The following is a 26,460-nucleotide window of genomic DNA, read 5'->3' on the forward strand; positions in this document are numbered from 1 at the left end:
TGAATGGGGTTTTTTGAATTCTCATCTCACAGAAATACTATGAGAAGCTGAAGTCTCAAAGTGGCAGCTCAACTCCGAGACCAGACAGTCACAATTCTGCATCTGATTAAATATTTACTCTTCTTTGGTTTTGTATAAATAATTAATGGGTCCAATGCTATTTAGTTGTAAAGGTTTATGGGTGGTTTTTTTAGGTAATTACTTAAATTTAAAAATTACAAAGTATATTAATTCAGATGAGCTCCACACAACAAATAAACAATTTCAATTCAAAAGTTTACTTGTCACATGCACTTTCATGGCAGATGCAAAGGTCCAGTGAAAAGAAATATGGCAACAGTCAAGTCTGCATAGCAGAACAATAGACTTTACAGGCAGGATTGACAGTATAACTGGGTATCAGATGTAAGAAAAAAACGAGAACAACACAGTGAAAGAATTCCCAACAAATCGGTCTCTTTGGCTATGTACAGGCAGCAGGCAAATCAGAATCTTCTCAGATTGGATCTTAAGATGATGGGCCACACTTTAACTATGGGAAAACAAAATAAATGCAATAAATAAATAAAAATAGTAAAGCAAAGCAAAATTTATTACAAAATTTTTACAACAGCTTTTTTCTCTCTTGCACACCACTTGCTGTTCTTGCCTTAAGTGTGTTTTGTAACAAAGTGTTTGCTGTGACAAAGCAGCTTTACATATGTCCTGGTCTAAGCCCCAAAAGGGCAAGCAAAATCTTGACAGTGGTAAGGAAAAATGCACAGAGGCTGAGGGGAAGAAACCACAAGAGGAACCAAGACTCATACAGGAACCCATCCTCCTCTGGTCGACGCTGGACAGCATGATAAAGAGCCATGGAATGGAGCTAAGAGATGTATCTGTACTTGTGCATGTGGGTATCTATACATCTGCAGATCAAAGTAGACATCACAAAAATTAATATGCCAAATATTGCAGCATGATAAGAACATTTGCAAAAATGTTACATCTGTACAGTTGTGCAAATAAGTGTAGATGTTGCACAAATACATTAAGGGTGGGTGTATAGTTTTAAAGTTTAAAGTGCAAAGTGCCACTGTGGTTGATGAGCACCTATGGTTCTGGGGGGGGGATGCTGTTTTGATGGCCCTAAATCTTCTACCAGAGTGAAATGGCTCAAGGAGGTGATCTCCATACGGGGACGCATTTGTAAAAATCCGATTGGAGTCGTGCTTTTTGCTAAAGATGCAAGAATAGTGTTTCATTTTTTAATTTCTCTATCCAGACTATCGAATAATCGCATTTGGGCTTGCAGTCTGAATAGCCTTATGTGTATGTGGTCCTAGGTCAGATTCGTGGCCACCTCGTGGCCGTTTGACTTGAACAAGAATGGTCAGTTCGGAACTGGGCTTCTTAAACGCATACGCCTGTCGTCAGCGTTAGAGAGGACAAGATTTTAAGTATTCCCGTGGAGACGGTGGAAATGTGTATAACTGGTATTCCCTTGGAAGTGGTTATATGTTAATAGTAACTGAATGTGTACTTAAAAAAAATTCATCCTCTGCTACAGAAGAGTTTTGGATTAAACTGTGTTTCACCCAATATGACTGATGAAGTAGTGCTTAAAGACTTGATTGCAAGTCATGTCAATTATTAGTAAATGATATTTCATCTGTTACATGGCAGAAAGCTGACTCAGATGTTTTGGCATATATTAATCAGAAACATGACGGACTACATGTTGGAAAAATGAATAATGCCATAAGTGATGTCTGGAACATTGCACTAATATTGTATCCTCAGTGTTAGCCACACACACTGCATGCATGGGTGCAGCTTTGAATTAGTTTCAATTCTGATATGTCGCTTCCTTGAGGCCAAGTCTGGCAAATTGAGAAATAAAGTAAGCATTTAAATTTTTTTTTTTTTTTTAGTTTTATTTTTTTTGCAATACTGTGAATTGTGTTTGTATCCTGTCATATGAGTTAACATACGATTGCAGTTCTAATGGATATAATTCAGACCCAAAAATAAAATGATTGGCACATTTAGCCAAGAACACAGGGTTGGGGAAGGGAGAGTGCAAGGTAATATGGGGATAGTGTTAGGCATGGGTGGAAGGGAGACAGTTTTATGCTTGTGTAACACTAGTTTGTACCATAGAGTCCTGTAAAACTTGGTCATCTTTGCTGTGACTATTATTACTATCATTATTAGCTGTTATACTTGTATAGCGCCTATCTCATACCCAAAGACGCTTTACAATGAATACGCACCGTTTAGAAGTGGCAGCCAATCATACACAGCACACACTCAACCGGAAAACCATAGCCCCCTGGGGAACTGCATTGGGTGTGGTGATTTGATCAGACAGCAAACAGACTTGGTGATCTGCTCAATTCAAGTCAAATTAATTTATTTAGCTCTTTTTACAACAGTTGTTGTCACAAAAGCAGTTTTACGAATGTCTGAGTCTAAGCCCCCAGTGAGCAAGCCAAGGCTCACAGTGGCAAGGAAAAACTCCCTATAGCATGAGGAAGAAACCTTGAGAGGATTCAGGACTAAAATGTGAGGCCCATCCTCCTTTGGCTGACAACAGACCAGATGACTTTTTATTAATATGGTTAAATCCTGTGTCTGCATGCAATAGTTGGTGTGAAGGATAACTCATGTTAATATGACAAATCTGAGGTCTGAGAGACCAAGCACAAATGACAGAATTGCAAGTTTCTACCTTTTAAACTGCTCTATGAATAACCACACTTGTAAAAAGAAAGGCAACTTCTGTGTTAAAGTATCTTTTAACTACACAGAAAAGTTGGGTACTTTTTCTTTACAAATGGGGTTATCTTGGCTTCACCAATTTTGAAGCATACTCATGCATATAAAAACATTTCAATACTGTTTCTGTAAATTTGTATAACTTTTTAAAGGAACCTTTGATAGACAAAATGTCATGAATAGAAGCACCACCCTTACTTATGTTAATAGCTTCTGTTCAAGAGGAATCTTTTGGTCAAAAAAATAATAATAATAACTCACTAAAAAGCACAAACATATGGCTCATTTGTGCTTATTAGCCCAGATATACGATTCATTGAAATCACCTAAATAGAAGACAGAGAACAAAATGTACCAAAATCTCTTACTAATTTCTCTTAAATTACTTGACAGTTCAATCTGGTTCCGTAAACATCAGCTATCTTAGATGTAATGTTTCATTACTATGCTGACAGGTACCATTTCCAAAAAGAGTTAGGGTGTTTCCTAAACAGAAACCATAGGTCGATAAATCCCTATGCTGCATACTGAATGCATGCACAACTGCCTATATTGCTGGCCTCCAGACATAAGACATGACCAAATATGGTGCTAAACCTGTTGTTGATGTTGTAGGGCAGCCTCAGTATTACTCTGGGTGTTGCAGGCTACATGTGGCTTGGCTTTACTGAAACTTAACTGCTGATAATGATCAAGCAAATACTCCATAACTAAAAGTAGTCTTTATTGTTGGTATTATGGACACAACCTGGAAAGATTCATGCACTCAGAACATGTTATGAGCAGGGATGGATTACTGGCCATGCCAGTGACCAGGGACCACTCTGCCTTGGACCTTGGACCTCAGATGACAAGACCCAAGGCAGCACAAAGAATGGAAGCACCAGTATAGGTGGAAAAATTATAGCCTCAGATTATGTACAAATCACTAATTCAGTGAATTAAAACTGCATAATATGCCCTTAGGTCCTTCTCTCTAGATTTTTTTTTTTTTTTTCCTGATTGGTTCTGCCTTGTCTCAACAAGGCACATGTGTAGTAAACTGTATATTTGAGATGTTAAATGATGGAGTTCTTGTAACATTTCAATGTTTTTCATGTCCACTATCAGAAGCTCTGTAAGGATAACCGTAAAGTGAGTTGTTGTTTTTTTGGTTTTTTTATATGAGACAATTTGTTGTTAGCTGCAGTTGTAACAGTTGCTAAAGCATAAACTGGACTTGCTAATTAGCACCATAAGATGGCAGCAGATAGGAGCATGCATTTTTATCTGGAGCAACAGTATCCCATCACGACCTAAAGATGAATTCCAGCAAGATCAAGCTGCTATATAGTTCCGAATACACATGCCCTTTCCATTATCTTGTCTTCTTCTTCAAGACCTTCCTGATGATTCTGTCTGAAAATGTGCAAAACCTCAAGAATATTTGTCATGTAAATAACCATCAGACAGAAGACGGGTATGTGGAATTTTCATTATACTTTAGTTCTGCTTTATTGCTAGTTGTACATATTAAAAAATATTGCAATTTACGTGTGATCACTTAAAAACAAATAAAGAGAACAGATAAAGCATTTAGAATCACCAAATTAATAGACAGGGACCATAACATTTCATTGATAAAAACCTAAAATAGTCCTCTACTACTTCTGTAATTTTCATTATAACTGTACTTTACATTAAACCACAACTAGGTTAAACCTGCACATGGTGCTTGCAGTATTTTGGGAGTGCGTGAAACTGCCATGCTATGTCAATATACCAGAAAAACATGTATTCCAGTACTCTACTTCCTCCAGCATGGAATGCTTGTCTGCCGAGGAGCCACACCATCTCTGCAGGGTATAAAGTGACTGCTGGTTCGAAGGCAAGCAGAAGTGAGTTTTAGGCAAGAAAAGCAAAATTCAACCTGACAACGGTTACATATGATATTCTTGCACCCTGTTGTATCATGCTCTAACAGGTTGCCACAGGTAGGGCAAGCTCGCATGGAGGGACATCTTATATTGTCAGCTTCATGGAGAATTATATCCCTACACTTTAACAGCTTCTCAATGTGTGGGTTAATACAGCCACTGTTATCACACCGGTCTGAGCGAGGCCCTGGTCCTTTCCATTCCTTGAAACACTGCCAGCAGAACTCAAATCTTTTATCAGACTCTGCTGTACAGATCGTGCAGAGTACACACAGGTTGGTCAAGTCCTGCCTCTCAACAAATGACTTGCAACCAGGGCACTTGAAAAAGAAAAATGACAAATATTAAATGAGAATGATTAATATAACTTGGCTCAAATGGAATTAAAAAGCTGTTGCATTGTTTTACTTGTAAATGTTCTAGAAGGGTTTTAATTACTTTTGAGTGCTTACATTTATAAAGCATTTGCTTTTGGAAAGCCAGATCTGTTTCAGAATGCTAAAGCCAAGTCATTGAATAATGACAAATGAATGCTATTTCAGAGATGTTTAAGTGAACAAAAAGAATAACACTGAACTGGATCAGCCATTCTAAAAAATAAAACTCATTCCAGTAGTGGAAAACTGCTTTAAAATAACATTGACTCTCATCCTAACATTACAGGCTTTGATTTCTCAATTTAAAATTGCTAGTTATTTTAGAAGTGTTACCTAAAGACAATCTACGTATTCCAATTCAAATTATTAATAGATAATAGATATAGATATAATAGATAATAATAGATATTATTACAGTGCTATACAAAATACCCACCGAGTTATATTCGCAGTATTCAGCTGCAGCCAAGACAGCCATGGTCTCCTCAAAGTGGCTCTGCTCCTCTTGAGTCAGCAAAGCCATTCTCCGCACCTCCACATAAGGCCATACGGCTCCACACTTCTGGGTTGTTCCATCTTTAAGGGCTGGACACAAGAACTTGTACTGGCCCTGTGCACATTAAAAATAAGAGTAACAACAAAACTGATGCTTTGTTGACTTTTTAATCTTATTTGAGGTTTTTAACAGTCAAACCTTCTTCTAAGTTGACACTAGTTAATGTACATGCCATTCAAGTTCTTGAGGTCATTCAATTATTTCTCAAGCATCTCACGTATTGTCATTAATAAAATTAATAAAGTTCGCTTTATGGAGTGATCATTCATAGGATGGACCTTTTCCGACTTTGACATCATTTACATTTTTTTAAAGCCATTTGTGAATAAGTTCACTTAAAGCTCAGAATGGCCCCTGATTAAATAGTAGACCTGGTCCAGCAGACTGCGGCACCAGGCTGTGAGGGACTGTGGTGTGACAGCATGGCCACAAGGCATCTCTGCTCTCAGGATGTTGGGATCATCATCGAGGGCTAAAATAATGTGAGATCACAACTGTTACACACTCGTTAGAAAAAGTACAACACGTTTCTTATGCACTTAGGAAAAGACTGCATTCAGTATTGCACACGTGTTTTAGATACGACATACATGCTGAACACCCAAACAGTATTCATACGGTTTCATTTTGAGCTTGTGTATAGATCCATTTTGAAGCTAAAAATTTGTGTTAATTCGAGTTAATCAAAATAAAGCTTCCACTGTACTTACTAATGTCATCCTTACGTGACACGAATTTGAGAGTCGAGTCTTTAGGATCATAACGCTTTTGTTCTTCAGTCATCGCTAAATCAACGTCTCACAGTCAGCGTCTCACAATCAACTGCCTGTCCACAGTTTTTGTTTTGATTTGGGAGATCACGTGCTTTTTAGTAAGGAGGCGGGCTGTGTGGAAAGGAGTTAGGGGAATTATGGTACCTGTTGTCAAGAAACTGAAAACTGAAAGTATAAGAATACAGTGTACTTTATTGTAAACAAAACATTAAGCTATTAATATGCGGGACCAAGTTTGATATAAACACCGCTTGTGAAATAAAACCTATAAATAGAGCCTATACGTTTGCTTGCCACTACTGAATTATGCATGTTATCTGTGCCTTAAAAAATACCCTAAAAGCATTGCTTAGACTTATAGCCAATGGCCTAAGGTCTGCTAATAATATAGTCTAAGATAAATAATCCAGGTGTTCATCTTAAATCCAACAGTCAACGAACATACGACGTATTATTTTTTAATGCATTAAGTATCTAAATGTTTACACAGACATTAAGGCTTGTCATATATTAACTGTTTTATTTAAACTGAAACGTCATGTTCTCAGAAAGGGCGTCAACGGTAAGCAGAGAAGACTATAGAAAGTGAAACTTCATACACAACATTAACGTTATAGTTTTAAGCTGTAGCACTCGATCGACATGGGGAAAATTTACCAAATTCTAGTTCTTGGTATTAAAGGAGAGAGGAAGACTATAGACGTTGCAAGCAACGAAACCGATTTCAACAATACTACAATACTGGCCTTTAAACAGAAACTCACAGAGAAATTTCCGGAGCTTAAAGGTAAGCGAAAGAGAAACACTTAATAACACTTACGTTGTACCTACACTTTACCTCACTGGGCATTTTACTATGAATAAAGTGGCATATAGCCTATAGCTGGGGCAAACTGGCATGAATAATCTGTCAGTCAGCATCATCACTGGTTAGTTTGTTGACATAGGCACACTGAACGGATATTATGTTGGTTGTGATCAAATACAGGATTACCGCTTACATAACAGCTGTATGGTTATGCATGACGAGCTGGTACAAATTTGTCAGCAAAGCAGAGTTACTAGCTTGAAAGTAATCCCTCTCTCATAAAATATTCAACCAGCAGTGTACTGTGGTCAGAAAATAACCAGTGATGAAAGGACGCAAAATGTGCCAAATGGCACAGAGGTTATAGAGTTTTAACTGCACGTGTATGAGTGGTACCAGTGTTTCTACAGTGTCCGCTAAAGGTCCAGCTTGTACTTCTGTTTTAAAAGTGTGTCCCCATGTACTTCTATTTTAAAAGTGTGTCCCCATGCACTTTTGTTTTAAGTGTGTGTCCCCTACTTCATGCTCCTAAAATCCTTCCATTGATTTCCAGGGCAGGCATTCAGAGTAATGTACACTGATGTGCAACTGGAAAACGACACTGACACTTTCTCCAAGTACCAGATCCAGGACCGCTCTACAATTGTCCTTATTTTGCGTTTGCCTGGAGGTTCTGAACTAATGGGATGAGCAGGGAGTCACTGGGACATCTTAAAGGACTTTTATTCATGATTTCCTTGACCTTTTGTTTATTAAACTGGAAGTATGCTGAATAAATGTACTGTACAGTGTGTGCATGACAAACACACACTTGCCATCTTGTTTTTAACTAAATAATGAATAATAGAAACTAAATAAGCATGACTAAATAATGTTAACTAAAATATGTCAAATGTGTTTATAGTCAGCTATAGCTAGTCGATTTCTTATCCAGGGATGTATTTAAATATTTGAATTAATTTGAATACTCTATAAAATGGGGAAAACCAGTGGGAAAATAAGCAGATCTAGCATTCTGTCTATAAAATATTTTAATCTGCTTGGTTTGTGGTTATGTGTGCCTCTCTGACAAGGACAGATGCAAATACTCTTATTGTTTTCCATTCATGCCCATCACTAGTTATTTTATCTCTTATCTAATAGAAACCACTTACTGTTAGTTTAGGGAAACAATGTACAATTTTCTGTGTAAACTTATTGGCATTCATTTGACACCAGTGAGGGCATGTCATCAACTGACATCTGCATCGGACTGTAACAATGAAGAGAAGTATTACTACTTTAAAATAAATTTGATATATATTTTTTTTATGTTACTGTTGCTGTATCGGGGCCTAGAAAATTGTAACTCAAGCTTTAGAGTGTGTATTTTTCAGAGTAGTGGGCTTTTGTTTTCGGGATAATTTGCTTACCATGTAGCCAGCCATGCAGCTGGCACTGACAGAGTTATAAAAAGAATCCACCAGTTGGTTTATAATTTGCCAACAATAAAAACAGTGCAAATTGATCAGCTAATCTGCAGTGTATGACTCGTCATTCGTAACTCGTCGCATTTTCCTAGTTTAATGCTGCGGTGTGTTTAGCTTCTGCATGTCCTCAACCTGCCATTCACGGGAGCGTCGAGTCTGAGAACGAGGGGGCGGGGCTGACAACTCTCGCCAATATTTTGAATTTAGACTGCAGTGGCCATTTTAAACGCCAGCTTTACTGGCGTTAGAACTCAAGATGTTGGAGGTAATGTAGTAGCAGTGGACAAGTGCGATTGAGACTTGCTGAGTGAAAGTAAACCAGTTTGATGTCACCGAGTGAACAAGTGAAACTAAAACTGATTCATTTTTCGACGATATACATATAGGCTTACTCTATATCTTCCTTCTTTGGCATAGTTAACGTTACATGTTATCAAACATTTTAGGGAATATTTCTAGTAATATTGTAAGTGCCAGCGAGATTCCGTTACCTGTTATGGAAACCTTCTGAGAAACTGTGAAACAGACTTTTCAGCAATGAACCACCAAATAAGGTAGGAATAGCATATACTGCAGTCCATATTTGGACAATGACACAATTCTGCTTGTTTTGGCGTTGTACCTGTGGATTTGGAGTAATTGTGGAATGAGAATGACGCTCTTCTTTGATGCTTTTTAATATACAGCAGACTTTAAATGTAAAATCTAAATCAAAATTTTCCAAAAACGATGGTCCCCTTGACCCAATACACAATTAAACCTACCACTCTGAACTGTAACTTCAAAATCAATGTGTTGCAATTTAGCAAGCAGCTGACATAAAGCTAGTAAATTGTTTTTAATCTTCTCATGGAAGGGTAGCCTATATTTTAATTCATTTGAATAGTTTCTGTATCTTTCTGGAGGAAAAGTACTGTCCCACTCTTCTTGTGAGAATATTTATTTAGACTCAGTTCTGTTAACAATGTGAAAACCTAGCAGTGCTCATATCACAAAAAGAACGGTTATTTTTCCTTTTAAATCTGGAATAGAAAAAGTACATTTTTATCTTTCCAAGTACGCATAAACCTCACTGTAGTTGAACATTTTTCATTGCTGAATGCTGTACAGTCAAAAGCAGTGAGCTCCATTTAGTGTTTTGGCTGCAGCAATATGTGTCAAGGACATAATACTATTGGAGTTTATGAGTTTATTGTCAGATGTCACGTATTTTAACATTCAATTTAACTGTTATTTAAAGACTAAATAGATAATAATTTAGTTGTAAATAGTAACAATTTATCTTTTGAAGATTATTTTTTATATTTTTACCCAGACACGTTGAAAAGCGATACCATGGGTTGAAAAATCAGGGTGCTACCTGCTACCTGAACAGTGTGCTGCAGTGTCTCTTCATGACCAAAGAGTTCAGAAAAGCTATAGAGAGGTACCATTTCTTATTAGTGTACCTTAATTCTTGCCATTTCTCTTGCTGTGAAATGTATTTTCTTTGATTTTTTTGAATAAAGTTTTCAAACTTAACACTTTATACTGATAAATTGACAACTTTGTCACTTTTATCTGAGTGCATCTTACTTTGTAAGAACCCCACTACATTTGCGAGAAAACAATGTAAATGAATGTGCTGAACTATAATTAGTTGTTGAAAACATCTAATAATAAATTGCTATTGTTGTTTTCATGTCAGTTTTAAGCAAGGTCCAAGGTTCTTTATTCAACAAAGTGATGATCTGTTGACACAACTACAAAAACTCTTTGAGAACCTACAAGTGGTTAATGGCACTACTGAGGAGATAACTCATAGCCTGTGCATTAGAAGTGGTGAGTCACTTTCAGTGTTTTAAACTACGTATCTGTTCTCTACATTACTACTAACATTACACTCTTTTTAGTTTATGAACAGCAAGACGCAGTGGAATACTTTCAGAAAATCTTAAAAGCAGTTGGGCCACAAGTGAACAAGGTAGGCTTACACACTTAAAAACACAAGCTATGCTCACACACGTAAAAGCACCCCTATATGATTTGCACAGTACTGCAATGAGACTGATGACACATGTACTACATTTCTCAGGACTTTGAAGGGAAAATGAGTAACAGAAGTAAATGTCTAAATGGCCATGTATTTCAAGAGAGGTATCCCTTCATCACAGTCCCTTTAGCCATAGAGGCTGGGCATGATGAATTGTACACTGTGGTAAGAAGACTTTACTGTGCTTTATATATTCAGTGGAATAAGCCAGACGCTGCCTTACTAACATAATCTATTTGTGTTATATTAAACTGTTGTTTACAACTTTCACTTATTACAGAGACAGGGACTGGAAGCGTTTTTCAAACATTCAAAGTTAGATGAAGACAACTGGTTGTATTGTGACGAATGTGACCAAAAAACAGAAACAGAGACTGTGAGTAATTGTCACACGAGAAAATGTACTTTCCTGGTTAGTCAATGTAAGGAAGGCTTATTACATGCTGAAATTAGACCATGCAGAAATCCTTCAGTTAGTCACTTAGGGCTTTAGTCTGTCTATTGCAATTCAACTTATTGTATCTAATGTAATAGCTCCCTATGTTTGGCTTTTGTTTGATATCTTTATTACTTTTAGTGGAATGAAATAGAGGAGTTTCCTACTATCCTAACTCTGCACTTGAAGAGGTTTGACTATGACTTTGTGGAGATGAGGCATGTGAAGAATGGCTGTCCCATGGATATTCCCCTGAGTATAGACATTGAAGTATGTTTTCCAACCCACACTCATCCCAGATATGCTGAGACGTCCATCAAATAAAATAGTATTTGCATATCCATAATGTCATAAGATTCCTGCACATGATGCTTCACTTTATTTTTATCTTATCATAGGCTTATTTTTGCTGCATACATTCACCACTGATCTGTTTTACTATTCCAGTGCAAGCTTCCTGTTTTCTGGTTTCCTTGTAGCATTTGACCCTTTTGCTTTTTATTGCCTCACTTCATAGATTCCCCAGTGTGTCCACACTGTTGGATTAGCCTTAATAAAGATACTTAGTACAGGGATCCTTCCTTCCTCGTTACACATTAATTAATTCCTCTTAATATGCATTTGTCTGCAGTTTCTGAAACTGATCTTTTTTTTTCTGCTCAGGATTGTGAATATGTTCTTTATGCAGTTATTAACCACAATGGGGGATATAGTTCAGGTCACTATAATGCTATCATCAAGTCATTTGAGGATGACATGTGGTACTGCTTTGATGACTCTTCTGTTACAAAGGTAATTGCAGTGATTCTTGTGATTGTATCTTTTTGGTTTTCTGTGGTTTGCAACATCTTGTGAACTTTCCCCCAACAGGATTCAAAGAACTCCCTCAAACAGTGAGTACAATGCATTATATCCATGCTTTACATTCTTATGAATATTATGAATATGGATTACTTTTTACTAAATTTCACTGCATAGATCTCTGTATATTTTTAATTTTGCAGCTCGCGGCTGGCCTATTTACTGATGTACAGAAAAAGTATGTAAGCGGTTTATCCTCCTTTTGTTATACAGAATGATGAGAACTCTTTATTATGCTGAAATACATGTACATTTTGAATGCAAGTATAAAAACATGTTAGAAAATATGTTGAAAAACAATGATTATTTTGTTTGCTTGAGAGCAAACAAATTTAGGTTTGATATTATATTTTTACCCTTCTCCCCACATCAGTGTCAGGTCAAGTAGGTGTCACACTCCCTGCCTCTTGGGCAGGGGGCTAGGGGCTCCTGGGTCAGATCCTCCTTGGGTTGACTGGTCCTCTCGAGACGGTGGTCTCATTGGCCCAGGGGGACACCTCGGAGTTCTTCTAACTGGCTCTTTCTCTCTCTCCTGTGCCAGTTGTGCATGTTGAGAGTATGGTTGGAGAACCTGATGGGCCTGAGAAAGACCACTGTATGCTCTGCTCTCCTGCAGGTGCACCTCCCACAGACGCAGGCCCTGCTGCGTCCAGTGTGATCTGCGCTCCTGAGGGTGCTCCTCCTCTAGACACAGGCCCTGCTGTGTCATGCACACCATACTCTCATGTGGACATTCCTCCTACAGAAGCAGGCCCTGTTGCAGCCAGTGCTCACTGCACTCCTGAAGACACTCCTCCTCTAGAAGCAGGCCATGCTGTATTCTGTGTCTCCTGCACTCTTGAGGGCACTTCCTCTCTAGACACAGGCCCAGCTGCATCGTGCACACCATGCTCGCCTGCAGAAGCTCCTCCTACAGAAGCAGGCCCTGTTATACCCTGTGCTCACTGTGCTCCTGAAGACACTCCTCCTCTAGAAAGAGGCCCTGCTGCATTGTGTGTGCCCTGCGCTCCTGAGGGTGCTCCTCCTCTAGACACAGGCCCTGCTGTGTCATGCACACCATACTCTCCTGTGGACATTCCTCCTACAGAAGCAGGCCCTGTTGCAGCCAGTGCTCACTGCACTCCTGAAAACACTCCTCCTCTAGAAGCAGGCTCTGCTGTATCCTGTGTCTCCTGCACTCCTGAGGGCACTTCCTCTCCAAACACAGGCCCAGCTGCAGCATGCACACCATGCCCGCCTGCAGAAGCTCCTCCTCTAGAAGCAGGTCCTGCTGCATTGCACGTGCCCTGTGCTCCTGAGGGTGCTCCTCCTCTAGACACAGGCCCTGCTGTGTCATGCACACCATGCTCTCCTGTGGATACTCCTCGTACAAAAGCAGGCATCCTGCATCCTGCTGCATCCTACACTCCCGAAGGCACTTCCTGTCCAGATGCAGGCCCAAATGTGTCTTGTGTGCCATGCTTGCCTGTGGAAGCTTCTTCTTCGGAAGCAGACCCTGCTGCACCCTGCGCTCCTGAGGGCACGCCACCTTTAGAAGCAGGCCCTGCTGCTTCCTATACGCCCTGTGCTCCTGAAGACACTCCTCCTCTAGAAGCAGGCTCTGCTGTATCCTGTGTCTCCTGCGCTCCTGAGGGCACTTCCTCTCCAAACACAGACCCAGCTGCAGCGTGCACACCATGCCCGCCTGCAGAAGCTCCTCCTCTAGAAGCAGGCCCTGCTGCATTGTGTGTGCCCTGTGCTCCTGAGGGTGCTCCTCCTCTAGACATAGGCCCTGCTGTGTCATGCACACCATACTCTCCTGTGGACATTCCTCCTAAAGAAGCAGGCCCTGTTGCAGCCAGTGCTCACTGCACTCCTGAAAACACTCTTCCTCTAGAAGCAGGCTCTGCTGTATCCCGTGTGTCCTGCGTTCCTGAAGGCATTCCTCCTCTAGAAGCAGGCCCTGCTGCATTGCGCATGCCCTGCGCTCCTGAGGGTGCTCCTCCTCTAGACACAGGCCCTGCTGTGTCGTGCACACCATGCTCTCCTGTGGATACTCCTCGTACAAAAGCAGGCATCCTGCATCCTGCTGCATCCTACACTCCCGAAGGCACTTCCTGTCCAGATGCAGGCCCAAATGTGTCTTGTGTGCCATGCTTGCCTGTGGAAGCTTCTCCTTCGGAAGCAGACCCTGCTGCACCCTGCGCTCCTGAGGGCACTCCACCTTTAGAAGCAGGCCCTGCTGCTTCCTATACGCCCTGTGCTCCTGAAGACACTCCTCCTCTAGAAGCAGGCTCTGCTGTATCCTGTGTCTCCTGCGCTCCTGAGGGCACTTCCTCTCCAAACACAGACCCAGCTGCAGCGTGCACACCATGCCCGCCTGCAGAAGCTCCTCCTCTAGAAGCAGGCCCTGCTGCATTGTGTGTGCCCTGCGCTCCTGAGGGTGCTCCTCCTCTAGACATAGGCCCTGCTGTGTCATGCACACCATACTCTCCTGTGCACATTCCTCCTAAAGAAGCAGGCCCTGTTGCAGCCAGTGCTCACTGCGCTCCTGAAGACACTCTTCCTCTAGAAGCAGGCTCTGCTGTATCCTGTGTCTCCTGCGCTCCTGAGGGCACTTCCTCTCCAAACACAGGCCCAGCTGCAGCGTGCACACCATGCTCGCCTGCAGAAGCTCCTCCTCTAGAAGCAGGCCCTGCTGCATTGTGTGTGCCCTGCGCTCCTGAGGGTGCTCCTCCTCTAGACATAGGCCCTACTGTGTCATGCACACCATACTCTCCTGTGGACATTCCTCCTACAGAAGCAGGCCCTGTTGCAGCCAGTGCTCACTGCACTCCTGAAGACACTCCTCCTCTAGAAGCAGGCTCTGCTGTATCCTGTGTGTCCTGCGTTCCTGAAGGCATTCCTCCTCTAGAAGCAGGCCCTGCTGCATTGCGCATGCCCTGCGCTCCTGAGGGTGCTCCTCCTCTAGACACAGGCCCTGCTGTGTCGTGCACACCATGCTCTCCTGTGGATACTCCTCGTACAAAAGCAGGCATCCTGCATCCTGCTGCATCCTACACTCCCGAAGGCACTTCCTGTCCAGATGCAGGCCCAAATGTGTCTTGTGTGCCATGCTTGCCTGTGGAAGCTTCTCCTTCGGAAGCAGACCCTGCTGCACCCTGCGCTCCTGAGGGCACTCCACCTTTAGAAGCAGGCCCTGCTGCTTCCTATACGCCCTGTGCTCCTGAAGACACTCCTCCTCTAGAAGCAGGCTCTGCTGTATCCTGTGTCTCCTGCGCTCCTGAGGGCACTTCCTCTCCAAACACAGACCCAGCTGCAGCGTGCACACCATGCCCGCCTGCAGAAGCTCCTCCTCTAGAAGCAGGCCCTGCTGCATTGTGTGTGCCCTGCGCTCCTGAGGGTGCTCCTCCTCTAGACATAGGCCCTGCTGTGTCATGCACACCATACTCTCCTGTGCACATTCCTCCTAAAGAAGCAGGCCCTGTTGCAGCCAGTGCTCACTGCACTCCTGAAGACACTCCTCCTCTAGAAGCAGGCTCTGCTGTATCCTGTGTCTCCTGCGCTCCTGAGGGCACTTCCTCTCCAAACACAGGCCCAGCTGCAGCGTGCACACCATGCTCGCCTGCAGAAGCTCCTCCTCTAGAAGCAGGCCCTGCTGCATTGTGTGTGCCCTGCGCTCCTGAGGGTGCTCCTCCTCTAGACATAGGCCCTACTGTGTCATGCACACCATACTCTCCTGTGGACATTCCTCCTACAGAAGCAGGCCCTGTTGCAGCCAGTGCTCACTGCACTCCTGAAGACACTCCTCCTCTAGAAGCAGGCTCTGCTGTATCCTGTGTGTCCTGCGTTCCTGAAGGCATTCCTCCTCTAGAAGCAGGCCCTGCTGCATTGCGCATGCCCTGCGCTCCTGAGGGTGCTCCTCCTCTAGACACAGGCCCTGCTGTGTCGTGCACACCATGCTCTCCTGTGGATACTCCTCGTACAAAAGCAGGCATCCTGCATCCTGCTGCATCCTACACTCCCGAAGGCACTTCCTGTCCAGATGCAGGCCCAAATGTGTCTTGTGTGCCATGCTCGCCTGTGGAAGCTTCTCCTTCGGAAGCAGACCCTGCTGCACCCTGTGCTCCTGAAGGCACTCCACCTTTAGAAGCAGGCCCTGCTGCTTCCTATACGCCCTGTGCTCCTGAAGACACTCCTCCTCTAGAAGCAGGCTCTGCTGTATCCTGTGTCTCCTGCGCTCCTGAGGGCACTTCCTCTCCAAACACAGACCCAGCTGCAGCGTGCACACCATGCCCGCCTGCAGAAGCTCCTCCTCTAGAAGCAGGCCCTGCTGCATTGTGTGTGCCCTGCGCTCCTGAGGGTGCTCCTCCTCTAGACATAGGCCCTGCTGTGTCATGCACACCATACTCTCCTGTGCACATTCCTCCTAAAGAAGCAGGCCCTGTTGCAGCCAGTGCTCACTGCGCTCCTGAAGACACTCTTCCTCTAGAAGCAGGCTCTGCTGTATCCTGTGTCTCCTGCGCTCCTGAGGGCACTTCCTCTCCAAACACAGGCCCAGCTGCAGCGTGCACACCATGCTCGCCTGCAGAAGCTCCTCCTCTAGAAGCAGGCCCTGCTGCATTGTGTGTGCCCTGCGCTCCTGAGGGTGCTCCTCCTCTAGACATAGGCCCTACTGTGTCATGCACACCATACTCTCCTGTGGACATTCCTCCTACAGAAGCAGGCCCTGTTGCAGCCAGTGCTCACTGCACTCCTGAAGACACTCCTCCTCTAGAAGCAGGCTCTGCTGTATCCTGTGTGTCCTGCGTTCCTGAAGGCATTCCTCCTCTAGAAGCAGGCCCTGCTGCATTGCGCATGCCCTGCGCTCCTGAGGGTGCTCCTCCTCTAGACACAGGCCCTGCTGTGTCGTGCACACCATGCTCTCCTGTGGATACTCCTCTTACAAAAGCAGGCATCCTGCATCCTGCTGCATCCTACACTCCCGAAGGCACTTCCTGTCCAGATGCAGGCCCAAATGTGTCTTGTGTGCCATGCTCGCCTGTGGAAGCTTCTCCTTCGGAAGCAGACCCTGCTGCACCCTGTGCTCCTGAAGGCACTCCACCTTTAGAAGCAGGCCCTGCTGCTTCCTATACGCCCTGTGCTCCTGAAGACACTCCTCCTCTAGAAGCAGGCTCTGCTGTATCCTGTGTCTCCTGCGCTCCTGAGGGCACTTCCTCTCCAAACACAGACCCAGCTGCAGCGTGCACACCATGCCCGCCTGCAGAAGCTCCTCCTCTAGAAGCAGGCCCTGCTGCATTGTGTGTGCCCTGCGCTCCTGAGGGTGCTCCTCCTCTAGACATAGGCCCTGCTGTGTCATGCACACCATACTCTCCTGTGCACATTCCTCCTAAAGAAGCAGGCCCTGTTGCAGCCAGTGCTCACTGCGCTCCTGAAGACACTCTTCCTCTAGAAGCAGGCTCTGCTGTATCCTGTGTCTCCTGCGCTCCTGAGGGCACTTCCTCTCCAAACACAGGCCCAGCTGCAGCGTGCACACCATGCTCGCCTGCAGAAGCTCCTCCTCTAGAAGCAGGCCCTGCTGCATTGTGTGTGCCCTGCGCTCCTGAGGGTGCTCCTCCTCTAGACATAGGCCCTACTGTGTCATGCACACCATACTCTCCTGTGGACATTCCTCCTACAGAAGCAGGCCCTGTTGCAGCCAGTGCTCACTGCACTCCTGAAGACACTCCTCCTCTAGAAGCAGGCTCTGCTGTATCCTGTGTGTCCTGCGTTCCTGAAGGCATTCCTCCTCTAGAAGCAGGCCCTGCTGCATTGCGCATGCCCTGCGCTCCTGAGGGTGCTCCTCCTCTAGACACAGGCCCTGCTGTGTCGTGCACACCATGCTCTCCTGTGGATACTCCTCGTACAAAAGCAGGCATCCTGCATCCTGCTGCATCCTACACTCCCGAAGGCACTTCCTGTCCAGATGCAGGCCCAAATGTGTCTTGTGTGCCATGCTCGCCTGTGGAAGCTTCTCCTTCGGAAGCAGACCCTGCTGCACCCTGTGCTCCTGAAGGCACTCCACCTTTAGAAGCAGGCCCTGCTGCTTCCTATACACCCTGCACCCCTGAAGGCACTTCCTCTCCAGACACAGGCCCAGCTGCATCTTGTGTACCATACTTGCCTGCAGGAGTTCCTCCTACAGAAGCAGGCCCTGTTGCAGTCAGTGCTCACTGCTCTCATGAAGACACTCCTCCTCTAGAAGCAAGCCCTGCTGTATCCTGTGTGTCCTACACTCCTGAAGGCACTTCATCTCCTGTGCTGCATCGTGCTTACATGGGGGCACCATCCTAGTGCCATGGGAGGCCTTGCCTCTCCATGCCTCACACCTAGGATCGCACCTTCACCTCTCTGGAAGGCCCTAACTTCACTGCTGCCTCCTTGGATGGCCTTCACCTTCATTGCCACTGGCCATACTACACCTATGACAGTCTAATTTAGAGTGCAAATTTTGAAATTTGTAAAACTCATTATTTCTGCAAAAATAACCCTAAGGGAATTATTGGTCGGTAAGAAAATGTTTTGTGTGCATTTTCACCATGGTGAAGATCAGTTCTTCCATATTAGGAGGAACTGATCTCCACCAAATTCAACAAGTAAATTTATGAAATGTATAATGAACCTGTTCTGTATATTGCTGCTCCATATTTAGTTTTTTCCCATCTGCTGAGTTCCTTAAGGTTACTACTACTACTATTATTAGCCATTTTGTATCTTATAAATTGTTGAAGACAATTTCAATTTTTAATTTTTGCTTTTAATGTTAATATTAACTGTATGAATTGATTGTGTAATAAAATAAACATGAAATAAAATAAGTAGTAAGGATAAAATGTTCTCTGAATAGATAAAATAGCATCATCAGGTTATATGGAATAAGATAATTAGCAGGTCATTTGGACAAGAAATTGAACACTATCCTATTAACTAATTAGGAAGCTCTCAAAAGAAAAAACCCAGATGAAAAAAAAAAAAAAACTGGCTGGAAACTGTGCTGGCAACACAAATGAGGACGCTGGGATACATGTGTGAGACTTTATTGAAACCCATACTGGTACAGCCACCACCATATTGAGTTTGTTATGTGTGTCTATTTCTTTAGTTTTTTGGGTTTTTTTGCAGGTTGTCTATTGCGACTGGAGCAGTGACAAGAGGTTGATTTTGTTGATTTGTTGATTCCTGTCAGGACTGAGAAGACTGGTTGACAGATTTGTCAACTACAAGTCAGATACACTCGTCAGGTATGTGCTGGTGCCCCGTGGTGTCTTGAGTGATAGACTCCACTTGGACACGGTAGATACACAGCCTGTTGTGGGTTCTGTTTTAAGTGTTTTATGAGCTCGTACTAAACACCATGTAACTTAATTCTTTTAGATATGAATTTATGAGCTTGTACTCAACACTAGTAGTAGGTTCTTTTGATGGGGTCTTTTTTAGACTTTTAATTTACATTGGATGGCTTTTTATAAGAAACCCCAAGTTGTTACAGTTACATGGGCCTGGAGTTGTTACATGGTCCTGGAACAACAAGTAGTACTGATACTGCTTTATGCCAAGAGCGCTATGAGAAATACTGGTCCAATACAAAGCTGTCTAAACTTTGGAAGATTGCCATCTAATCAAGCTACTGTGGATCATTTACATTACAGTACATTTATAGTCTGTATTCTGTGTTCCAGGTTTTGCCTCTGCCTCTCCGGTTTCCCCCATCCTGATCCACACCAGGTTTTGCGGTGAGCAGAGGACCATATAAAAGGAAGAGGAAGAGCCAAACGGCTCATTGTAGGAGAGTTTGATGTTGCTGGTTTTGACTTGTTGCTGCATTTTGCGCTTGTATTTGCTAGATTTTGTGTGTATGACTTTGGATTTGCCCCTTGCTTGTTTGATTGCTTGATAATATATGTTTCTTGTATACATATTCTCTTGCATATAGTTACACACTGGCAGTAGGGAGTGGCTGCCATTTTGTTTGGGTGTGGGTTTACCTTTGTTTCTAACAGTGTAGTCAGTATAGTCATTGTCTGTTTATTTTTGTTAGCTTAGTCCATCGTCTTTTTGTTTCTAGTGTGGTTTATGTTTGTTTGGTTGGCCTTGGTCACTCCTGATGGAATTGCACCAGTTTATTATCTTTGAACACCAAAACTTATAAATACACTTGATCTTTGCTGTAAACTATTTGGTTATGGCCTCCCAGCCTAGACAGGGTTGTAACAATATTGCATTCTTCAAGCACCTAAGTGCAAGCTTTACATGCACAAAGCAAAATGTCACCTGACAATTACATAATTTTATATCCTATAGGTATGATAAGTTCACATGGAGGGTCATATAATGTTCATATTCTGAGTGAACCCTCAGTTCTAGGGTTGGTGCTGTTGAGGTTGCTACAGTGTCCAGAATAAGGAGCCATCATTTCCCAGTGATCTCTGGGGAAGTAGCTTGGATCACAGTTTTAAAAATGTCTTCTGTGGCACTGGCAAAGGTATCATTTTGGCTGTAGAGGCAAGCTAAGTTCTAGCCTCAAAGTCCAGGAAACAGATAAAATTTCTTTGAAAGAGTTGTTCTCTCCAAGCATGGCATTTGGTAACATTCTACTTTCTCTGCTTCATTTTCAAACCAATATAAAACCTGTAGGGGACAAAAGATTTTTTTTTTTAATTTGACATTTAGAATTCGGTGCCATTGTATACTAATATTCAACAGGAGTGATTTAGCTCAAAACAAACATGCCTTTCTGAACAGCTCCATGATGTCATCTTCATGAGCATGTCCACTGAATATTTTTACAAGGATTTGGATGAAGACTGAGCCTGTCATTCCATTCCTGTTGGATACAGTGTCTGTAATGAGAACACATGGTTGAGAATATAATTAACAATCATTCAGTACAGAAACAATAAAAATGTATGGCAGACAGGAATAAATGTTAGCAGCATCTGCATTCACTAAAATTTTGGAAAGCATGAACAATGTAATGTTGAGTAGTGTTGTCAGCCATTGTGTATAACCTGGTGTGCAGGATCTGAGGCAGGCGAAGTCTTTCTCTCTGTGTTGCTTTATTCCATTACTTTTAGGTATTCTGCTATCATGTACCCAAACATAACCTTTCTTATCTGGGAAAATAATGATTTATATTAGTTCCACACAGTCACATTCATTAATACAATAAAAATATCAAATGAAGTATGCAGTATACTAAGGAATTGTTTCACACAAGCGCTTTGATTAAGGTACTTGTAATGATGTTAAGTGATTCTACCTCCTCTGCAGGCTTGAATGAGAATGATTTTTGGCTTGCCTATTAGGCCCGGGCAGTTCTCAGAGTCAAGGTATTGGAAAATTTTCTCAACTGGGAAGATATCTTCTTCATCTTCAGCATAAATCCCACAAATCCCATCAGGTCCACCATGGGACATAATCACAACAAAGGTGCTGTCTGAATATCTGTGTTCATTGCACTGTGAGAAGTTGCCAAAAGCAGCCTTCATTCCCTGCAAATGTGATACGCCAAACATTTTTTATTGCATACAATGTATCACTGACTATTTACAGCGATTCTTACATATAAATATGTGAGCACAATACATGAGCAATGCAAAGTATGTGCAAAAGAGAACAGGACATTTGTTTTTTTGAAGCATACCTCTGCAGACAGGTTGTTCAGTATGATTACATGATAACCTAAGCCCTCAAGTAGAATCCTCATACTCTCTTCATCCTTCTCTGATCCACACCGATAAAAATCTTTGCGTCTGAATTTAACGTTGTTGATTATCATAGCCAGTCGCTTTCTGTCACTGGATTTTGCCTTTGTTTCATAAATCTGGGTAGAAAATGCATATAGTCATCAAAACACTGTCGCTGTAGCATGAGCATAAATGTATGCTGTGGTTATGACTTAGTACCTGCTCTGTATTAAGCTTCTGTGTCTTGAATGCAGGTTGACACAACTTTAAAGAATCACATTTAGCTTGAGAGGGCTGAAAAATAATAAAAGATTTCTAATTAGATTGCACAGTTTCATTGCATAGTGTACCTTTTATTGTGTACCTATCACGTGTGCCTCAACACTCTTCCATGTACAATGTACATTACATTTGGCAAAAAAACAAGAATGCATGAACTGCATTAGAAGTCTTCTAATGATTCTGTATTTGTACAAGCTACTGTATGTTCACTGGAAATTGTAGTTTTTAACAGTGATGAACACAGTGGCACTCATACGGAACAGGCAAGGTGAATACAAGCAATGTTGAACACAGAATCATGTACAGGTACATGATGTGCAGTACGAATAGTGACATAGCAACCAGGATCACGAATAAAGACGAACATGCACACACCAACAGGGGTTTAAATACATACAAACATTACAACAATAAACCATATGCAGGTGTGTGAAAACAACATGGCCGTGGTTACAAATGAGATAATCTGAATTCCCAATACATGTGGCAGGCCGTACTATGTGAACAGTGGGAAGGGGAGTGTTCCGTGACATGACACTATATCACAGTGACCTATGGCCTATTTTGATACACTACTCATGCTTCGACTAGAAATGCTGGCTCTTCATTCATACCTGGAATTCTGAAAATTTTAGCAGGAGGGCAGAGCACCTTCCTACAAGGTTCCCCAGCTAGGGAATATTCTTTTTGCCAGTGTTCAGGAGACAGCTGCAATTAAATCAAAGTCTAAATCTGTTTAGAGTCTTGCTTAAAAAAAGTACATATCTGAGGTTTCAGGAACATAAATGATCATGTTTAATTGGGATTTTGGTGCTAATAAGTTTGTCATTGTTGGAGGGGAACAATGTCTCAGGGTGCCTCATACCTGCTCACTTATATTTATGGCATTTGGCAGACCCTCTAGTCTAGAGCAACTCACATATTTATCGGTACATACACTTTGTGGAAGCAAACCCCTCACCAATGCTACAAGATAAGCTATAGGAGTGCCTACACGACCTTCTGTTTATTCCTTTTTAGTCCAACTGTAAAACCTACAGGAGTTCTTATTATTATATAATTAGTCCATATTCTAAGTAATACATGCTCCAAACATAGCTAACAGTCTGAATTGTTTCTCGGTCAAGCTACACACATGATCATAGTGTCGGATGTGATGCCAGTACAAGACCCTGAAGTGTTACCCTGTCTGATGTAACCCTGCTTCCCTGATGTTATCCTGCCCGACAAGCTGTTACCCTGTTTAATATGATGCTGCCCTGCTTGATGTGATGTTACTCGGGATAGGTTTGGCTTTTGAATAAGGCTTTTCTAAACTCTGAAGATTTACCATCAGCTTGTTCATTGGGCTCTAGGCCAAGATTTCTGTAAAGCCTCTTTTATATATGCTGTCAAATGTGGCATGCAAGTCAAATTCAAATGAACTTAACTGAATGAAAAACTACACTGATGTGACTTGTAAACTTGTATCAGCTTATCACCTATGTCACGTCATCATGTAGCTCAACCCCTAACACTCAGTGACTACAGGTCCAGCCATGGCAATGCCAATCGGCCTCACCTGAATACTCTACACGCCTCACTATATAAAACTTATCACACTTTGTGAAGTATTGTTTAACTAATGCCTTCATACTGAGTTCATACACCTTCATTACAACCCAGAGACATACCACTACCATTTTGCTGTTGATGCTGTATTGAGCATTTACCACCCAAGTATCTGATCAGTAGAGGTCATGAGAAACTGGAACGTGAGGAATGGGGCAGTAGTTTTCTAAAGGGCTGTGCTTTCCAACATGGGCTATATCAATAGCATGCCAACAGTAAACAGCTACAGTATGCAATTGTACATTCTAAAAAAAAGCAGTGTGTCTAATCAAAGGTCCAGGTATTGTAGGTACAAAGTGCATATAATAAAATGGTTTAGTGATGAGTGTATTCATAGAGGAATACCTCTATCTTTTCACAGCTGCTATTACCACAGCACATGGCAGTGTGCACTTGTCCCTTCCACTCCTTCCGGCAGTTCCAGCAGAACTCATAGGTACGTCCCTTAGCGGCAGTGCAGATGGTGCAGTGCACACACAGGTTTGTCTTATGGTCTCTCTCCACATAGGACTGGCATCCTGGACACTGATTGTGGTACAAGTAAAGATAGGATCAGGCTGATGCAAAAGAAACCGGGTATAATCCATAAAATGTAGAGAAAATTAATATGATATTCTTTTACCTCTATGTTTTCAGTAATATATTAAATATTGTTTATTAGGGAATGTAAGCAAAATGTTCTTACAATTTTATATTCACAGAATTTTGCAGCAGTTAGTGCACCAAGTCTCTCTTCAAAAACTTCCTTTATCCTTGGAGGTAGGGCAGCAAACTGACACAATTCTTTGTAAGAAAATTTTGCTGAACAGGCTTCCTTTTTCTCCATATCAAATGTTGGGCAGGTGAATTTAGTCTTTGCCTAAAATACAGAAGCAATGTTTTAGAACAAGGCACGATTTATAAATATATGTAGTATATTGCAAAATGTCTCAAATTAAATGGGATGCCTTTATATTAAATACAAACTGCAAATATTGTACAAATATTAAATAAATAGGAAATGGACATACCTGTTTAAGATAGCATTTGCACCATGCTATCAAGTAGTCTAATGGCATTTTATGACCACATGGAACAACTGACAAAAAAACTTCCAGTTAATTAATGTAAATGTACATTATAGCTGTTTGTTTTATAGGCTAAGTACTTAGCCTATGTTAAGAGTAGAGATATCTCAATTTGATCCTTGGTTAATGTTATTTTACATCATTGCATTCTTGTGTATTACTTACACAACAGTCATACAAATGACATCCAAACCTTTGAAGGTGAAGCACGTTATCAGAAGCAAATATGCAGTAAAATATCTGCAATGTGGAACTCTTTCAAAGTTGTTTTTTTGTTGTTTTTTTTTTCCAAAAAAGAGAGAATTAAAAGGCCTTGTAGCAAGTCCAACTAATGCAGTTTAGGAACTGACCTTAATAAGAGTGGATTACAATTATCTTATTCATTTTGAATCCTGCTTTACTACTATGCTGCTATTCCAGGATATTTTGATTCTGTGAATTATTTCGTATGTTCATGTGAAGCTGATGAAGTTAAGTGACACTACAGTTTGGGTGTACACTGAGTACACTAATTTTACTATAATGCTGCCACACGCGCACACACACACACAAACCAGCTACTAACTTACCGACTTCCACTCGTTCTGGGCAGTCGTCCGATTTTTCATTCCGTTCAAGTTTCGAGATTCCTAAAATTTGATAAAGTTAAATATTTCCTGAGGACATTTACCTAAAGGTACTTTCAGTTTCTCTTCCTGGTCCCTTGTTTACGGTAAAATGTTATTTCATCTTTCTAGTTCTTTAATGTCTTGTGTAATCCACAATATAATAACCAATTTATACACTATTAAAAATCCAATTAATGAATTTAGGATCTTACATAGTTAATTTGTAAAAAAAAAAAAAGGAACTTACTTAATTTATTTAAGCTTAAAAGGGATAAAGGTGTTGCATCTTCTGAGCAGTTGTCCTTTTCTTCAAGCCCTGACATTTTTAGTAAGTTAACAGCAGGATTTAGTTCTTCACTCCGACCACTTCTGAGGAGAAAACACTTTGCTATATGCGTTCCTTTCTGTTGCGCCCTGAACAATACAGCTCAGTAGCTTCCGTGCCGGCGTTTTACTGCAAGGGAGCAAGAAAGGGACGTCACAGCAAAATCTTAACTATATCCCTCCGACAAGCAGATATAATGATAAGACCCACAGGGTCAAAAATGTGTTGAAACATACAATACGCAAGAAACTGTTACGGTGAACTGCATTTTCCCTGCTACCAAATTACTACATCACATTTCCATCTAATCAAATATCTTGTTTGACACTGTTTTGTCCGACATCGTCATATAATACATATTAAAGTAATATAGGTGACACCATCGAGTTACTTCTTTTTTTTCTTACCAAATTGATTAGGTACTCATAAAGGGAAGATGGCGTGGCTGACACAATGATAATCCCATCTGATCTCAAGAAAGACACGGTTGTGGTAAAGATATTAATCTTTGGAAATGTCAATAGGCTAATATCACGGTACGAATCCCTTCTCCAAGACTCGTCCCCATATCCGTGTGAAGTCGTGTTTTTTTTGTGTGTGTGTGTGTGTGCGTGTGTGTGTGTGTGTGTGTGTGTGTGCGCGCGCGCGCGCCCTGCTATCGCTGAGTGTTTTTCGTATTTCTGTTTCATTTTACTTGTGTGTATTAAAACGTCTGTGTTCGTAAAAACGACGACTCGCTTCTGCATCCTGTCTCGCCTCCCTTCTTCATAGATAATATATCTCTGCCAGCAAACAATTTTGCAGGGGTAGCCATTTAAATTTATAGGATTGGTGTTCATGGATTCATTTGTGGATTTTATTGTCATTCCGCTAAA

The 26,460-nt window shown here is 41.9% G+C and overlaps 5 protein-coding genes across 12 annotated transcripts in view; 3 read left to right on the forward strand and 2 right to left on the reverse strand.

The window, feature by feature from the left end:
- znf638 (zinc finger protein 638) overlaps positions 1–2,320 on the forward strand; it is a 29,817-nt gene extending 27,497 nt beyond the window's left edge. For all 3 annotated transcript variants that reach the window (XM_035520041.1, XM_035520039.1, XM_035520040.1), the window contains one exon: positions 33–2,320. In XM_035520041.1, the coding sequence (XP_035375934.1) occupies positions 33–110 (78 nt within the window). In that variant the 3' untranslated portion in view covers positions 111–2,320. The remainder of the gene's footprint in view (positions 1–32) is intronic.
- A 1,904-nt stretch (positions 2,321–4,224) lies between these two features.
- Positions 4,225–7,591, reverse strand: si:ch211-212k18.15 (probable E3 ubiquitin-protein ligase RNF144A-A). Its single transcript, XM_027003824.2, has 5 exons — positions 7,203–7,591; positions 6,320–6,493; positions 5,981–6,081; positions 5,490–5,663; positions 4,225–4,996 (listed from the first exon to the last, which is right to left on the reverse strand). Exons 2-5 carry the CDS (start codon positions 6,390–6,392, stop codon positions 4,547–4,549), a joined length of 798 nt encoding a protein of 265 aa, XP_026859625.2. The 5' UTR covers positions 6,393–6,493; positions 7,203–7,591; the 3' UTR covers positions 4,225–4,546.
- On the forward strand, positions 6,917–8,705 carry zgc:194655 (uncharacterized protein LOC794380 homolog). Its single transcript, XM_035520042.1, has 2 exons — positions 6,917–7,169; positions 7,744–8,705. The coding sequence occupies exons 1-2, from the start codon at positions 7,025–7,027 to the stop codon at positions 7,878–7,880; spliced, it is 282 nt and encodes a 93-aa protein (XP_035375935.1). The 5' UTR covers positions 6,917–7,024; the 3' UTR covers positions 7,881–8,705.
- A 198-nt stretch (positions 8,706–8,903) lies between these two features.
- LOC118240091 (proline-rich protein 36) lies at positions 8,904–19,723 on the forward strand. 6 transcript variants are annotated; one of them, XM_035519760.1, is made up of 13 exons: positions 8,904–9,213; positions 9,975–10,085; positions 10,347–10,480; positions 10,552–10,622; positions 10,734–10,856; positions 10,972–11,067; positions 11,269–11,397; positions 11,791–11,919; positions 11,998–12,020; positions 12,132–12,166; positions 12,605–18,515; positions 19,129–19,247; positions 19,686–19,723. In XM_035519760.1, exons 1-11 carry the CDS (start codon positions 9,197–9,199, stop codon positions 18,298–18,300), a joined length of 6,564 nt encoding a protein of 2,187 aa, XP_035375653.1. In that variant the 5' UTR covers positions 8,904–9,196; the 3' UTR covers positions 18,301–18,515; positions 19,129–19,247; positions 19,686–19,723. The 6 variants fall into 6 exon arrangements, with proteins under 6 accessions (XP_035375653.1, XP_035375655.1, XP_035375657.1 ...); XM_035519762.1 differs by having other exon boundaries at positions 12,605–17,140; positions 17,426–19,247; XM_035519764.1 differs by having other exon boundaries at positions 12,605–16,180; positions 16,466–19,247.
- Positions 19,724–20,499: 776 nt separating this feature from the next.
- casp23 (caspase 23, apoptosis-related cysteine peptidase) lies at positions 20,500–26,029 on the reverse strand. Its single transcript, XM_027003826.2, has 12 exons — positions 25,993–26,029; positions 25,508–25,714; positions 25,222–25,281; positions 24,596–24,663; positions 24,271–24,444; positions 23,931–24,110; positions 21,912–21,986; positions 21,650–21,829; positions 21,266–21,497; positions 21,015–21,119; positions 20,737–20,846; positions 20,500–20,634 (listed from the first exon to the last, which is right to left on the reverse strand). The coding sequence occupies exons 2-12, from the start codon at positions 25,581–25,583 to the stop codon at positions 20,527–20,529; spliced, it is 1,368 nt and encodes a 455-aa protein (XP_026859627.2). The 5' UTR covers positions 25,584–25,714; positions 25,993–26,029; the 3' UTR covers positions 20,500–20,526.
- Positions 26,030–26,460: the final 431 nt, after the last annotated feature.

This window comes from Electrophorus electricus, chromosome 19 (assembly GCF_013358815.1).
Source record: "Electrophorus electricus isolate fEleEle1 chromosome 19, fEleEle1.pri, whole genome shotgun sequence".
Lineage (NCBI taxonomy): Eukaryota > Metazoa > Chordata > Actinopteri > Gymnotiformes > Gymnotidae > Electrophorus > Electrophorus electricus.

Excerpts from the sequence above, each read along its gene's own strand:
- si:ch211-212k18.15 (XM_027003824.2), bottom strand. The coding sequence starts at position 6,392 with ATGACTGAAGAACAAAAGCGTTATGATCCTAAAGACTCGACTCTCAAA. Across the intron at positions 6,082-6,319 it reads GTCACGTAAGGATGACATTA|CCCTCGATGATGATCCCAAC; the intron begins GTAAGTACAGTG and ends ACATTATTTTAG. Across the intron at positions 5,664-5,980 it reads GCCGCAGTCTGCTGGACCAG|GGCCAGTACAAGTTCTTGTG; the intron begins GTCTACTATTTA and ends TAATGTGCACAG.
- zgc:194655 (XM_035520042.1), top strand. The coding sequence starts at position 7,025 with ATGGGGAAAATTTACCAAATTCTAGTTCTTGGTATTAAAGGAGAGAGG. Across the intron at positions 7,170-7,743 it reads GAAATTTCCGGAGCTTAAAG|GGCAGGCATTCAGAGTAATG; the intron begins GTAAGCGAAAGA and ends ATTGATTTCCAG.
- LOC118240091 (XM_035519759.1), top strand. Across the intron at positions 10,086-10,346 it reads TTCAGAAAAGCTATAGAGAG|TTTTAAGCAAGGTCCAAGGT; the intron begins GTACCATTTCTT and ends TTTTCATGTCAG. Across the intron at positions 11,398-11,790 it reads CCCTGAGTATAGACATTGAA|GATTGTGAATATGTTCTTTA; the intron begins GTATGTTTTCCA and ends TTTTCTGCTCAG.
- casp23 (XM_027003826.2), bottom strand. The coding sequence starts at position 25,583 with ATGTCAGGGCTTGAAGAAAAGGACAACTGCTCAGAAGATGCAACACCT. Across the intron at positions 24,111-24,270 it reads AATTCTGTGAATATAAAATT|TGTCCAGGATGCCAGTCCTA; the intron begins GTAAGAACATTT and ends TACCACAATCAG. Across the intron at positions 21,498-21,649 it reads TGAACAACCTGTCTGCAGAG|GGAATGAAGGCTGCTTTTGG; the intron begins GTATGCTTCAAA and ends TCACATTTGCAG.